The sequence below is a fragment of the Pan paniscus genome, chromosome 2, assembly GCF_029289425.2.
Source record: "Pan paniscus chromosome 2, NHGRI_mPanPan1-v2.0_pri, whole genome shotgun sequence".
In the NCBI taxonomy this organism is placed as follows: Eukaryota; Metazoa; Chordata; class Mammalia; order Primates; family Hominidae; genus Pan; species Pan paniscus.
In genome coordinates this window covers 11,549,036-11,562,717 of record NC_085926.1, presented here as the reverse complement: position 1 = coordinate 11,562,717, position 13,682 = coordinate 11,549,036, and the positions used below count along the sequence as shown (strand labels likewise).

Sequence of the window (13,682 nt, the reverse complement as noted above, 5' to 3'; positions counted from 1 at the left end):
GTGAGTAATGTATAATTTTACTAAAATTAACCAGCCAGTTCTCCAGGCCTTTTCTCGCTGTTTTCAGTGTCTTTGTCTGACCCATAGTGCCCACTGTGCTGTGTTCCACGGACTGTCTTTCCAGTTAGTGGGCCTGGAAGTCCCCTTCTCCCTGCTGCCCTGCGTAGGGTGGGCGCACAGTGGGGCTGTGGGAGCACAGATGGCAGATTTAGGTGCAGGGCTGCCCCATCCTTACCTCTGCCCTGGCAGCTGGCGGCCCTGGCACCCCTTTCCTCTGTGATGTGGTCTCATAGTCATGCTTGGATTTCCTAAGGCGCAGCTGAGTCATCTGCGTGACTGTGCCGTGCCCCTAGGACATAAGGTGCGAGGGGTGGGCAGTGCCTTATGTACCACGACTTTGGCTTTGGACATGGGCAGATGCCTGACCTTTAGTCTGCTCCTCCATGCCACCCGGGGGTGTCTTTATCCTTGGACTTCTGCAGCCCTGTGCCAGCTCCCATGGCGGCGGCGCCACCTTGCCCGGATCCAGAGCTGTCACTTGGGAGCTGCAGCCCCTCCCGGGCCTTTCTGTCCCTGCTAGATTGTAAGCCCATGAGAAGGCAGGGCTGTAACCCTGCAGTTCTGGAACCTCCACAGAACAGGGACTTAACTAGCGCTGGTTGAGTAAACGGAAGTCTAAATTCGGAGGCAGACTGTGTCTGAGGTTCTCCTGAATCTGGGACATGAGTCCCCAGGTCTATGCACTTCATGAAGTGGCCCGTGGAAGCATCACCTGGGGTGGAGAGAAGCCATTCACTCATGTTGTTAACAATAAAATTATATCTTTATCTGAATTTAGAAGGGAGCGGGACACTGAAGATGAGGATGTGTGGTGACACTGATGAACTGAGTATTCAGGAACCAAGTCCCGTTTAGGTAGAAGCCAGCGGATCTCAGGACTGCTTGGCCTGACGTCCGTTCCGCGGAAGGTCTTCTGGTGACATCGGTGTCTGGGATCATAACCCTTGAGGCATTCATTGCAGAAACCTGTGCTGTCTTCTGAATCGCCACAGACAGATGACATTATGGACAGGCTGGTTTCAGTATTAAGGTTTTTAGTATTTTAACGTTTTGAAAATCGCCAGGATGTGTGTGGCGTGGATGGAACCTACTATCTAGACTCTGCCAGAACATTCTCTTCCATGATTGTCTTAATGGGCTGAACATTTAATCCTTAATTGCTTTTAAGACATTCTGTATCATCAGCCAGAGAATAAAGGGGAAGAAAAAACCCCATAAACGAATACTGGGTCCTGTACAGCTAATCACCCTATAATCAATATAGTCAGTTTAGGGCTGACAGGGTTCTCTTGGCGCTCACTGAGGGCTGCACTGCGCCGCTCTGATTGTTTTGGTTTGTGTGCTGTTTGTCGCCCGTTTAGAGTCCTCTGGGTGGATCTTACTATGACCACATGGTTACATGGGGACGCCGAGGCTCGGAACGCCTCGGGTCACTAAGCTGAGCGCGTGCCCCTGCTGGAGATGGTGCAGAATGACATCACAACATCACAGCCGAGGCTGCACTCAGGCCCCCTCTGGTGCTTCTCCTGCTCAGCCCTTAGCAGGTCACCGACTGGGCCGCGGGGTCCATCTAAAGGCTTGAATGCGCCTCCAGTTGACTCCTCAGCCCTCCAGCTCTCCATGATTCTGCCCATCCACAGTTCCGCTCCACGATACCTGCCTTTCTTACACGGTCACCCATATGCTGCTTCTCTTCATTCACCCGTTAAGTCTCTGTGCACCCCTGGTAGCAAGCGTAATGAGACAGGAGGGACTCGGCGCCCTCAGAGGCTGCCGTGTGTGAGGAGGGGCGGGTGCGCAGACGAAGAGATCATTGACGATGGGTGATGGATTCTGTATTAAAGGTCTGCACGGGGCGCTTTGGGATTTTACACTGCAGCTGTGGTTGGCAGCGTGGGACAGGAGGAGGGAGGCTAGAGCGTGTACACAGCCACAGAGGCATAGAGTGGCCGCATCTTATTTGAGGAATGGCAAGTAGATGGTTGGAACTACGGAACACAACATTTGGAGGCGTGAAGCCAGAGATGAGGATGGGAAGGTGGTCAGGCCCAGAGGCTACCAAGGCCCGTGCTGAGCTGCTAAAAACATTCACTAAGGGCTGGATGTGGTTGGATTTGCTTTATAAAGAGATTGCTCTGGAATGGATACAAGCAAAACAGGAAATCTGAATAAGGTTGGTAGTTGTCTCATTGTCGATATCCTGGTTGTGATATTGTACTGTAGTTTTACAAGATGTCACCATCGGGGGAGTCAAGGTAAAGGGTGCATGGGATGGCCGTGTGTTGTTTCTTACAACTGAAGTTAATCTACAGTTTTAGAAAGGTACGCCTATCACATGCGTGTGTGTGTGTGGTGTGCGTGTGTGTAACATTCAGTGTGTGTGTAGCATTCTGTGTGCATGCGTAACATTGTGTGTGTAACATTCATTGTGTGTGTAACATATTCAGCCAGTCCGGGACGGGGGCTGTGGCTGCTGCTTCACCAGGGCAGGCCCAGGCTTTTCTGCTAGTTAAGACAGGTGACTACTTGTAGACTCTGAAAATAATTTGTATTTCTTAAAATTCACTCAAATCATAATTCACCACCTTTTTCTTTAAATGACCAGCTCATTAGTTATGGAAAAAGATTACTCTGTCAGCGGAGAATATGGTGGATTGAAGGGGCAAGACCCAAGGCAGATGGAACTGTGGGACCCCTGGAATAAAGCAGGGAGGGTGGACCAGGGCTGGCCATGGCTTAACTGTGTGGGGTTGGTGTCTAATAGATGCAACACGTAACGCTGCCTTCATACTAACACATCAGATGGAGGTGGTGCTGACTGTCTCACCTGGATTCCACGTGGCATCGCCTGGGTGCTCAGCACATGGCCAGGGCTAGTGATGGACTTTCTGGATGCAGGTCACTCTTGCTCGTGTGTCCTGGACGAGAGCTGCGCGCCGGCTCCCTACAGCGCCCCAGGAACCCCAGAGCACGTGCCACCATGTGTCAGCCGGGAGTCTGAGCTGATTATTCCACCACTCTTGAGTCTTGGGGTTCTCGTCTGGAAAGGGGATGGTGGCAGCGTTGCCTGCTTAGTGCCATTAGGAAGACGGGCTGAGCAGTGCCGTGAGGAAGATGGGCTGAGCAGTGCTGTTAGGAAGACGGGCTGAGCAGTGCCGTGAGGAAGACGGGCTGAGCAGTGCTGTTAGGAAGACGGGCTGAGCAGTGCTGTTAGGAAGACGGGCTGAGCAGTACCGTGAGGAAGATGGGCTGAGCAGTGCTGTTAGGAAGACGGGCTGAGCAGTGCCGTGAGGAAGATGGGCTGAGCAGTGCTGTTAGGAAGATGGGCTGAGCAGTGCTGTGGAGGCTTAGAATAGGGCCCTGCATGTAGGACGCAGCCAGTGACTCTGGATCGTTGTCAGCGTCCCCGTCCTGTCCAAATGGCAGGTCCTTATCGAACCAGCTTGGCCTCCGGCTCCCCAGGCTCCCAGGGAGTGGAGATTATTATAGAAGTGAACACAGAGTCAGGCAGAGGACGCCACTGAGTCAGGGGCTCCATCTTCTATGGAGCTGACTTTGGACTCCGCTGGCAGCAGCCTCTCCGGCACCCAGAGGCTTTGGTGTCCGGCTGACCCGGGCTGGCAACCGGCTCCTCACCGTGCTGCCCAGCCACACGACCTGAGCTTCAGGGTAAAAAATTAAATAAGCAACACGGAGTGCCTGGCGCACAGTCACTGTCCCCTTTGCCTTTGAGAAAACGCCCCCTGAATGCTCATTCCTCTTTTTCAGGAACAAGACTGCCAATGGAGACTGCCGCAAAGACCCCCGGGAGCGGAGCCGCAGCCCCATCGAGCGCGCCGTGGCCCCCACCATGAGCCTGCACGGCAGCCACCTGTACACCTCCCTCCCCAGCCTTGGCCTGGAGCAGCCCCTCGCACTGACCAAGAACAGCCTGGACGCCAGCAGGCCAGCCGGCCTCTCGCCCACACTGACCCCGGGGGAGCGGCAGCAGGTGGGCCTCTGTCTGGGAGGGTGGCGTGGGGAGTCCAGGGGCTGGGGGACTGGGCTGGATGGAGAGCCCCAAGCAGAGGACCCCAAGGGCGGTGGTGAGGGAGGGAGGTGGTGAGGGAGGGAGGTGGTGAGGGAGGGAGGTGGTGAGGGAGGGAGGTGGTGAGGGATGCTACCCTTTGCATCTGTTCTGCACTTGGGACAAGGGACAGCAGAACAGGAGTCCTCTTCTGCTTTTACTTCCTGCCCAGACCTGCCCGGGCCTTGCCTCTTAGCACTCACGGCCTTGGGCAAGGTGAATGTCACTGGGGCTTCATCTCTTTCCTCTCCCAGTACAGGGGTGGTGTACTGAGGTGTTTCCTCCAGCAGTCTTCTGTGGCAGGCCTGATTCTCTTAGGATGAATGTAGTCATCCTCAGGTGCGGGGGGGTCCTACGTTTCTCCTTTAGACGGTCACGCAGATGAAGGGAAATGTCAGGTTGCTTTGCCTTGGGCTGGGGTCCTGCACAGTTGATGGTCACAGGGTTGTGAGCCCATGCTGGTCAGAAGCCTATGATTGGTACATAGGGATTTTTTTCTATGAAAGGAAAATAGGAAATTAAATGATTGCTTAATAAACACAGCTTGCTTGGTAGAAACAAATCTTTTTAAAAATGGGGTTCCTGGGGAAATATATGGGAGAAGGCAGCAGCATTGAGGAGGCTCAAAATTACTGCTTGAGCTCTCCGAATCTCCAGGGACTGCGACCTAATAGGTCCTTAGTCAGTAGTCAGCATTTGCTAAGACTGACAGAGAGGATGGTGCCGTGCCCCGAGGGGGTGCCTCCGGGCTGTGTGCATTCAGCTGCGAGAGCCTCTGTGTCCCTGTGGCCTCACCGGGGCTTCCCTCCAAGTGGCACTGCCTGGTGTCCGTCTCTGATGGAGTCTGTTGAAACTGCAGGTGTGGTAGGCCCTGGGAGTTGGGAGAGGTGGTTCTGGTGCTTGGGAATCCTGGTGAAGCTGAGAACAGTTGCCCATCTTGCCTCAGAGCCTGACATGGTAATCCTGTTTGTTTGATTCATCCATTTAACAAAATGGCACAGACCCCTGCTGTGTGCCAGGGGGTACCAGAAGCCAGTCAAGCGAGATGCAGTTTTTGTTCTCAGCACGCTCAGTTTTAGTCTGGAGGAGAGATCGCTGATGTGTCTGATGGAACCCAAGGCCAAGTTATCACTGCTGTTCATTTCAGCGTTTTACTAGTGCTCACCATTTACCCAGCCCTCTGCAGAGCAGAGCTGTGGGCAGCCAGAGACGTGTGTGTGGACACTGTCACGGCCACAGGGAGCTCCCAGTCTAGTTGGGGAAATGGACATGAGAAGAGAGGATTGTGCTGTTGGGCAGCAGCAGGGGCTGGAACAGAGGCGTGTGCGCAGTGCGACCCACAGGGACCCGCTCACTGCCCCCCGGGGTGGGCAGTGGACCTTTCTGCTTTGTGAAGCTCAACAGGCATTGTAATGCTGCCATGAGCCATGGCCTGAACCGTGCAGGCAGAACCTGGCTCTCTGGCCATTGCCACTGCTGTTGGGGAGTCCCTGAAGGACACGGGTATGGAGGGGAGGATTCAGCTGTAATCTCAGAGCACCCACATCCAGCCTCTGGCCCTTGATGACCTGGGGGACATAACTGTGAGCCTTACAAGCTATCTCTGCCCACAGGGTCAGGGTGGGCCCTTGGCGGGCTTAGTGTGTTCTTGGATGATTTATTTCCTTGACTCTTCAGGGCTCTTGAGAATCTTGCAGTTGGTTTTCGGTCACAGTTGCTTTGCAAAAACTGAACTGCTGAACAGAGTGGCCTGACTCTCTTTACCCTGTCTCCCTCTCCCCAACCTGGAATGGGCCTGGCTGCCCACGGCACACGTGGCAAGGGCCCCTCCTCGTGCCTTGGGGCTCCTGAGCAGCTTTCCTAGGAGGAAGAACCTCGACCCCCCAGCTATATCCTTAATGGGATCCTGGCCTGGACTGAGGACAAAGCCAGGGGCCACGGGGTACCCCAAGCTGCCCATTTTCCTGGGAAGGGCACAGTGGCCCTGACCGGAGCTGTCATTTTCGGCTGGGGTTGGTCAGTCCTGCCCTCCTTGCCGTGGCTGCTGTCAGCACATGTCATTCATGTCGTAACCATTCGTGGGGCTCCTTCCTGCGGCAGCGTGGCGGGGCCGAGGCCATGCACACCAATCCGAGCTGGGCTCGGGCGCCCTGCTGAGGACACCAAGCAGCCACGTTGCCTGTGCTCCAGCAGCTCCGAGGCCTCTTCCTGGAAGTCTGTTGGGTGTCATCCTGCAGCTCAGAGCCAGGGAAATGGCAGTGGGGAGGGGGCTTCCTGGGGTGACACCAAAGCTCTGTGTCCACAGGCAGGCAGGACGCATGCTGCAGCCCTGTGGGGTGGGCACGGTGGAAGCCTTCCTCTGTGTGGCAGAAAATGTGACTCAGATCTCTGGGAACTGGGACAGGAAAGTTCCCAGAGGGGCATGTATGGGGAGGCTACAGAAAGTGTCCCCCCATTTCATGTTTGTGATAGCAGCTCAGGACAAACACCAAGAGGGTGGCCTTGGGCAGCAGCCAGTGAGGAGAGGCAGGATGGGGTTAAGCTTCGCACATTGAGGGCTGGGCGCAGTGGCTCACACCTGTAATCCCAGCCCTTTGGGGGGTTGAGGCGGCGGATCACTTGAGGCCAGGATTTCGAGACCAGCCTGGCCAACATGGTGAAACCCTGTTTTTACTAAAAGTACAAAAATTAGCCAGGCGTGGTGGTGGGTGCCTGTAATCCCAGCTACTCGGGAGGCTGACAGGAGAATCGCTTGAACCCGGAAGGCGGAGCTTGCAATGAGCCAAGATCGCGTCACTGCACTCCAGCCTGGACGACAGAGTGAGACTTTGTCTTTAAAAAAAAAAAAAAAAAAAAAAGTTTGGCGAAGCCAGCCTCGGGGGTTGCTTTCAGATAGGAGAGGTGGTGGGAGCCCTCTCCCCCGGGGCAGCCTCTGTCTGAGGACAGTCACAGGTGGGTGGGACAGCAGGTGAAGGGGTTAGTGACAGGGCTCATCCTGGCCCTGCCACAAATCCGCAGCGTAACTTCCAACAGGGTGTTTCTGGCCTTCATTTTCCCCATCTGGAAAATAAGGGTGTGGGGGAGGGGAGCCTCGGGATCCCATAAACGCTCACCATCTGGAGGCCTGCGGCCTGTTCTAGGTGGACGAGTCCCAGCCTGCACTCAACCACAGAGGCAGGGGCAAGATGCCTGACTCCAGCTGGGGAGGAGGGGTGGTGGAGCCAGTCCCAGGAGGGCTCACGGGCCACCCTGCAGCCTGGGTTGTGGGGAGGAGGAGAGGATGCCCAGACACTGAACATTTTCACATCTGCAGGTGACCGGTTAAGGCGATTCACCCCAGCAGCTCAGGTCAGGAGATGCCCTGAAGGTGGTCTGATACCAGTCAGCCAGCCTGCCCTGCTGGTCCCTTGTTAGAGAGTCTCTTCTGAAGTGGCCTTTCCTGCCTTGGATAGACTGACATAAAGGCTGGACAGTGAGCTCATTTCTTCATCTTCCTTGATTCCCCCTCCCTGTGCTCGAAATGTCTCCCCAGTTCCCCACATTTGCGTGGGTCAGGACACGCTCGCTGCAAAGAACAAGCCGGCTGAGCACTAAAGGGAGTTTTATTGGGAGGACCCTCGGGGGGTCTCCTAGAGCCCAAGGTCATGGGTACAGCCAGGCTCAGGAAGGGCCTGGCCATCTCACTGAGAGCTGGACAGGGGCAGGGCCCTCCTTCCTCCTGGCTCTGTGCGTGTCCAGGTCTCGGTATCCTGCTCTCTTGCTGCTGCTTGACCCCTGTGGTCAGCCAGTGTGAGATCTGCTCCAGGCCTCATCTGTCGGTCCCCAACCCCCTTTCCGAGCCTGTCTGCTCAGCATTGTGAAGTCCCTCACCCGAGGCCCTGTCCACAGGCAGAACGTGGACATTCAGCCCAGCTCCACCTGCCCGGGTTCTCTCTGCGCTGCCACCTGTGCACACCATGGAGGCCATACGAACCCTGGGCAGCTCTGTCCTGCTGCTAAGTGTCGGGCCACTGAGAAACCCTGAATTCTTGGTTTGTCTGCTGTTGCTAAGCCACATCTCCCCCTACCCTGGCATGTGTCGTTTCTTGTTAGACCCAAGCACAGGCCCTTGCGTTCAATCCCAGTTCATCCTTGTGGATCCACATTTTCATCCTAGAATCCATTTTCACCATTCCCAATCACTGTCTATCATGAGAAGGTCTGGCATGCAAGCCTTTTGTGTCTTTATACCAGCTACTGCTCTGACTGTAATGGAAAGGGCTGGCTGGGGAGGATAAGGCCCAGCGTCCCTCTGGCTGACACTGCTGTCACCATTGGTCCCTGTGGGGTGATTTCAACCAGCTCCTTGCTGGCTGTCCTGGAACTTAGCCCACATACTCCACCACCTTGTCCTCGGGGGTATTGGAAGATACTTTTCCTGGGGGAACCTGAGGAAGTTCTGTTTAGTTCACAAATATTTTCTGTCCCAGGTTCCGCAGCAAAGCTGGGGGGCAGACATACTGCCTGGTGTGCATGGTCTTACGGGAGCACCTGGACAGACCGATGCACTTGCTGAATCTTGGTGGGTTAGGGGAGCAGGAGTGAAAAGCAGTGGTGGTGGGGCGGTGGCCAGTGAAAGGCTTCAGAGATCTGAACAGGGCTTGAAGGAACAAGGGGAGTTTGCCAGGCAGACAGCGTGGGGGTGGGGGTGAAGGAGAGAGTGAGGCTGTGCACAGGGCAGATCGGGCTGGGGTGGGATGTGTGCCGTTCTACACTTAGGCATATTTCCTCCATTTCCTCTCTGTCCCGATTTGTAGGTCATCACTGAGGCCAACTTGAGCTGGCTTTGGCTCAAGCAAAATGCTTCCAGTTAATTGCCGTGTATTGAAGTGTCCTGGATGGCTCCAGGCACACCCGCGGCTCAGTGGACGTGATGGGAAGGGCTCTGGGGACATTAACGGGAGAATCGAGGTCCCTCCTGCAACCCTCTGCCCTCCACAGGATGCCCGGTGTTTGTCTTAACAGATTTGAGAGATGGGGACAGACCAACTCAACAGTTGAGCTTTTGTCCTTTGTACCCTCACTGATCCAAACAGCCACGACCAAGGGCCACTACACACACCCTTGGAGCTGCACTCACTCTGTGGATTGGCTGTGTTTAGCAACAGGACTCCAGTATTGAAGTGGGAGGTGGCAGACTGGGTCAGGAAGGGCACCAGGACAGAGCCTGAAGGGTGCTGGGGAGGGCCCCAGGGATGGTGCCTGGTACTGAGGCGGGTCTCCACATACTGACACCCCTCCTCCCTGCAGAACCGGCCCTCCGTGATCACCTGTGCCTCGGCTGGCGCCCGCAACTGCAACCTCTCGCACTGCCCCATCGCGCACAGCGGCTGTGCCGCGCCTGGGCCTGCCAGCTACCGGAGGCCACCGAGCGGTGAGTGTCCCGGGCCTCCTCACCTGTCACAGCTGTGCTAGTGGCAGCAGAGCCCTTCTCTGTCATGCTGTTGGCTGAAACCTCTTGCCCCTGAGCCCATCTATTGCTGAGGTTGAAAAAGTATTTCTTGAGCACGTCCAGTGTGCGCCTAGCGTTGCGCATGACTTGGGTGGGAAGGGCATGAGAAACACACTGCCTCGCTCAGTTCCAGGATCTCATGCCCTACCCTAGTTGCAGGGAGGGCAGCAGCTACTGTTATTTAAATTTAATGTCACATTCTCTTCCTGAACTCGGACTCTGGCCCAGTGCAGTTGGTACCTGCCCAAGTGCCTGACTTAGCCGGGGGAGGTGGGTTCTGTCTGCAGAGCCCACACTGACCGTGGCAGCCAGTCCAGCTCTGGGCTGCCTGAGGGAGGGTGCTGCAACCGTGCCTGTCTGTCTGCAGCCACCTGTGTCTGTCTGACTGCCTGCCTTCCTGCTTGCCTGCAGCTGCCACCACCTGTGACCCCGTGGTGGAGGAGCATTTCCGCAGGAGCCTGGGCAAGAATTACAAGGAGCCCGAGCCGGCACCCAACTCCGTGTCCATCACGGGCTCCGTGGACGACCACTTTGCCAAAGCTCTGGGTGACACGTGGCTCCAGATCAAAGCGGCCAAGGACGGAGCATCCAGCAGCCCTGAGTCCGCCTCTCGCAGGGGCCAGCCCGCCAGCCCCTCTGCCCACATGGTCAGCCACAGTCACTCCCCCTCTGTGGTCTCCTGAAGGGAGCGCCGCCTCCAACAACACGTGGATCTGCATGGTTTGCCTGAGCTTTGAAGAGTCAGTACTTAAAAAAAAAAAAAAAAATCATGGGGGTGGGGTGGGGGGAAGGGAAGGGATGGTTTATTCGCAAAAACCATGTTGCTGGTATTTGTGTTCTGTTTTTGTACTTGCTTGGTATCCGTACAAGGGGGCCCTCAAACATGATAGCAGGAACTACGCGTGGAACATCTGTCTAATGTAGCATCCTTACTTCCTGCCTCAGTTACCAAAGAAACCTCTGATGCAGGTCTGCTACCCCGACGGGGCCAGGACTCCACAGCGCTTTCTCAGTCACAAGCCATGATGAATTGGTGACTCAGACGCTTTGTGCTTTTTCCTTTGCTTCTTGAGACCGGGGTGTGTGTGGCTCAGCTTCCACAGTGTGTTTGGTTCGGTCCATTGTGTGTGCGTGTGTATACTTGAAGAGAACTGTCGTGTCTGATTTGCACTATTGGAGGAGGACTAAAGTTGCCTGACAACTTTACGTGTGATGCCAGAACTCTGAGGGCAAACTGCTGAAAAACAAAGGGTTTAAGGATGACATTTCTGACCATTTGTGTGTTTGTTGTTGTTACTGTTTTTGTTTTTTTTTTAATCTAGACAATACAGCTTTGGAAGGGGAAGTCTCATACAGGTTATAGGTCTTTCTCTCTCTAGATTTCAGGTGCTTGCAACTGGACTGCAGACTCCACCAATCACGGGCATTTTATCTTCTCTGAACACTGCAGTTTGTTAGACTAGAGCTGAGGTTGGAGGATTCCATAGTGCTTTAAACGTGATGCATGTTTTAATGGAGAAAAAATAGCTGGTTTCTATTAATTATATAGACAGTAAACAAAAACCTTAATACTTACTCTCTTCTTTTCAGAATTAGTTTATTTTTGTCAGTTACAGTCCTAGATATACTTACTGCTGGTACAGTTGTACTCTAAGATTTGTGTTTGATATTCACTTTACTCACAAGTAGTGCGGGAGGCCAGCTCCTGGCAGGCCCTCGCAGTGAGCAGTGGGTCAGCTGCGGTGTGGGATGCTGGAGTTTGGCTGCAGGCTGACATCATTTATTTTTGCATCCCTGTCTGCTTTGTTACAAGCTCCCAGGGGAGGTGGGGTTTGTGTCTTCCAACTTCCCTACATGCAGAAACTGCTCCCTTTGAACTCTCTTGGCTGAACAGCAGATTACTGACAATCTGTGATATGGTGTTTTATACGCTTCCTCGTACGCTGGGGCCAAGGCAGTATACATTCCTCTGACTTTATACTGTTATTACTGCATTTATTATTTGCTATATTAATAGCTACTAACTAGAAATTAGATGAAGCAAGCATGACAGACACAGCTGTGGAGGTCACAGCTGCTCCTTTTTGGTCAATGAGCGTTTCTATCCCCTCCCCCTGGGGTGTGCTGTGTCCCACCTGGCCCACCAGAGGCTCACGACGATGGCACCTGACCAGGTGACATGGGCGTGGTCACCTCACCTGCAAGGCTTTGTGGACTCTGCACACTGTACGACCCCCGGTTTTACAGTTTCTAGCTGTTGAATTTTGGAAATTGGCACTGGGTGAAAAGGTCGGAGGACTGGCTCTTGTTGTAGTCACAGAGTGGCTGCAGGCCTTTGGAAAGTGGAGGAAAGAAAAGCCCTTCTCCTTGCCCCGCACACATTTCACTCCCACTGTACTGGGCTTCCAAGCTTTGGCATTCAGGCCCCTATATTTTCTGTAGGAAAAATCGTTGAGAACACTTTTCTATATGGGTGATTTTGAGACCATCGTTACGCTGTGCGTAAAGAATGTACAGAGAAATTTGTAGGTATTTTTTGAAGAACATTAATTTGTTAATGATATGTAGCTATTTAATTTTTCCCTTTCCTATTGTAATCATTCATTTTTGTTGTTGTTTGGAAAAAAAAAAGTTGATCTTTTTTTTTGTCGTAGATTTGTCTGTAAAAGTGCAGGAACAGTTATTCTATGAGAACACTGCATCTGCATTCATAGCCACGAGTTTGTTATTGCTACAGGCTACTGAGCGTCGTAACAGGAAAACCACCCACTGCTGACCGGCTCGGTGGAGGACACTCCTGGGACAGGTCTCTTTGTCAGTGAACAAGGGCGTCACTCTGGGAGGGGTCGGCGGTGCTGGCGGCCGGGTCCCTGGTGCACTGACCTATCTGGGATAGGCAGTACCCTGGAGGGGGGCCTGGGGCAGAGGAGGCAGCAGAAAACCAAACATTTCACTGAGAAAGAGCCCCCTCCCTGCTCTAAGAAGGGGCTCCGTGAAGTTCTTCCCAGAGCCGCGCTGCCTGCAGTGCGCTCTGACCTTCTCTTCATGTGTGTAAATCTGTAATATACCATTCTCTGTGGCCTGTTTTTCCTGGAAGAAGAAAAAAAAAGGTTTGGCAGGCCATCTTTTTTTGTACTTAAAAGTAGCCTTAAGAACAATAATAAAGTGCTCTTAAACCACATAGTGTACGTGTGCATCTTCAACCCCAGAGTTTCAGCGCCAGGCTGGGTGGGCGGACTCGGGCCCTGCACCTGTGCCGGCTATGTCCCCATGAAGCTCCCATGAGCTGAACGACAGCCACTGGAACTTGGACTGGCTACTTTGGGAGAAGCGAAGCCTCATTTGAAATCCACCCTACTCAATCCTACTGTTGTAAGGGTCAGCTCGACTCAATTTTCACTTTGATTCTGGGCCTAAGACAAAAGCTGAAAGAATAAAATAGCAGGAAAGACGATGCCTTCTACACGGGGCAGGGTGGTCACAGGTACCTAGGCCATGGCCTCTCCTGGGTTGGGGCCTCACAGCTGCACACACCCAGAATAAAGAGGAAAACCAGCTCTTGCCTGAGTTACCCACGGTAGAGCCGTCTGACCCCTCCCTCGGCTGGGGCAGGAAGGCAGCCCAGGCTCGGCCTTTCTGGGCCTGGCATGCTCATAAGGGCAGAGAGGAGCCCCATCCAGGCAGCTGCCAGGATCTGCCCCTGGGCTCTTCCCCCAGCTCAAGGCAGCAGCAGAAACTCCTCTCCCTCAAGCAGGCAGGCAGGCACAGATGCTGTGCCCACAGTGGAGGACAGGCTGGGAGGCAGAAAGCAGGCAGGCAGGCACAGATGCTGTGCCCACAGTGGAGGACAGGCTGGGAGGCAGAAAGCCACGTCTGAGCAGCTCGCTCAGTCCTCGGTGGAAATCTGGTGTCACTGGGTCATGGGGGCCCTTTAGTCTCGCACCCAGCTCGGCTCTCCTCCCGCTCCACCAGGGCCAGGGTGCAGTGCGCTCACAGGGTCCCACCCTCACCCATGTCCAGGGCCCCCACAGGAGGAGCCTGCGGTGCGGTGGGCAGCACATTCCG

The 13,682-nt window shown here is 54.3% G+C and overlaps 1 protein-coding gene across 6 annotated transcripts in view; it reads left to right on the top strand.

Annotated features, from left to right (window-relative positions):
- Positions 1-12,796, top strand: part of VGLL4 (vestigial like family member 4) — a 165,983-nt gene extending 153,187 nt beyond the window's left edge. For all 6 annotated transcript variants that reach the window (XM_003826267.5, XM_055109498.1, XM_034955810.3 and 3 more), the window contains 3 exons: positions 3,829-4,051; positions 9,416-9,539; positions 10,029-12,796. In XM_003826267.5, coding sequence (XP_003826315.1) covers positions 3,829-4,051; positions 9,416-9,539; positions 10,029-10,300 — 619 coding nt within the window. In that variant the 3' untranslated portion in view covers positions 10,301-12,796. The remainder of the gene's footprint in view (positions 1-3,828; positions 4,052-9,415; positions 9,540-10,028) is intronic.
- The last annotated feature ends 886 nt before the right edge of the window (positions 12,797-13,682 follow it).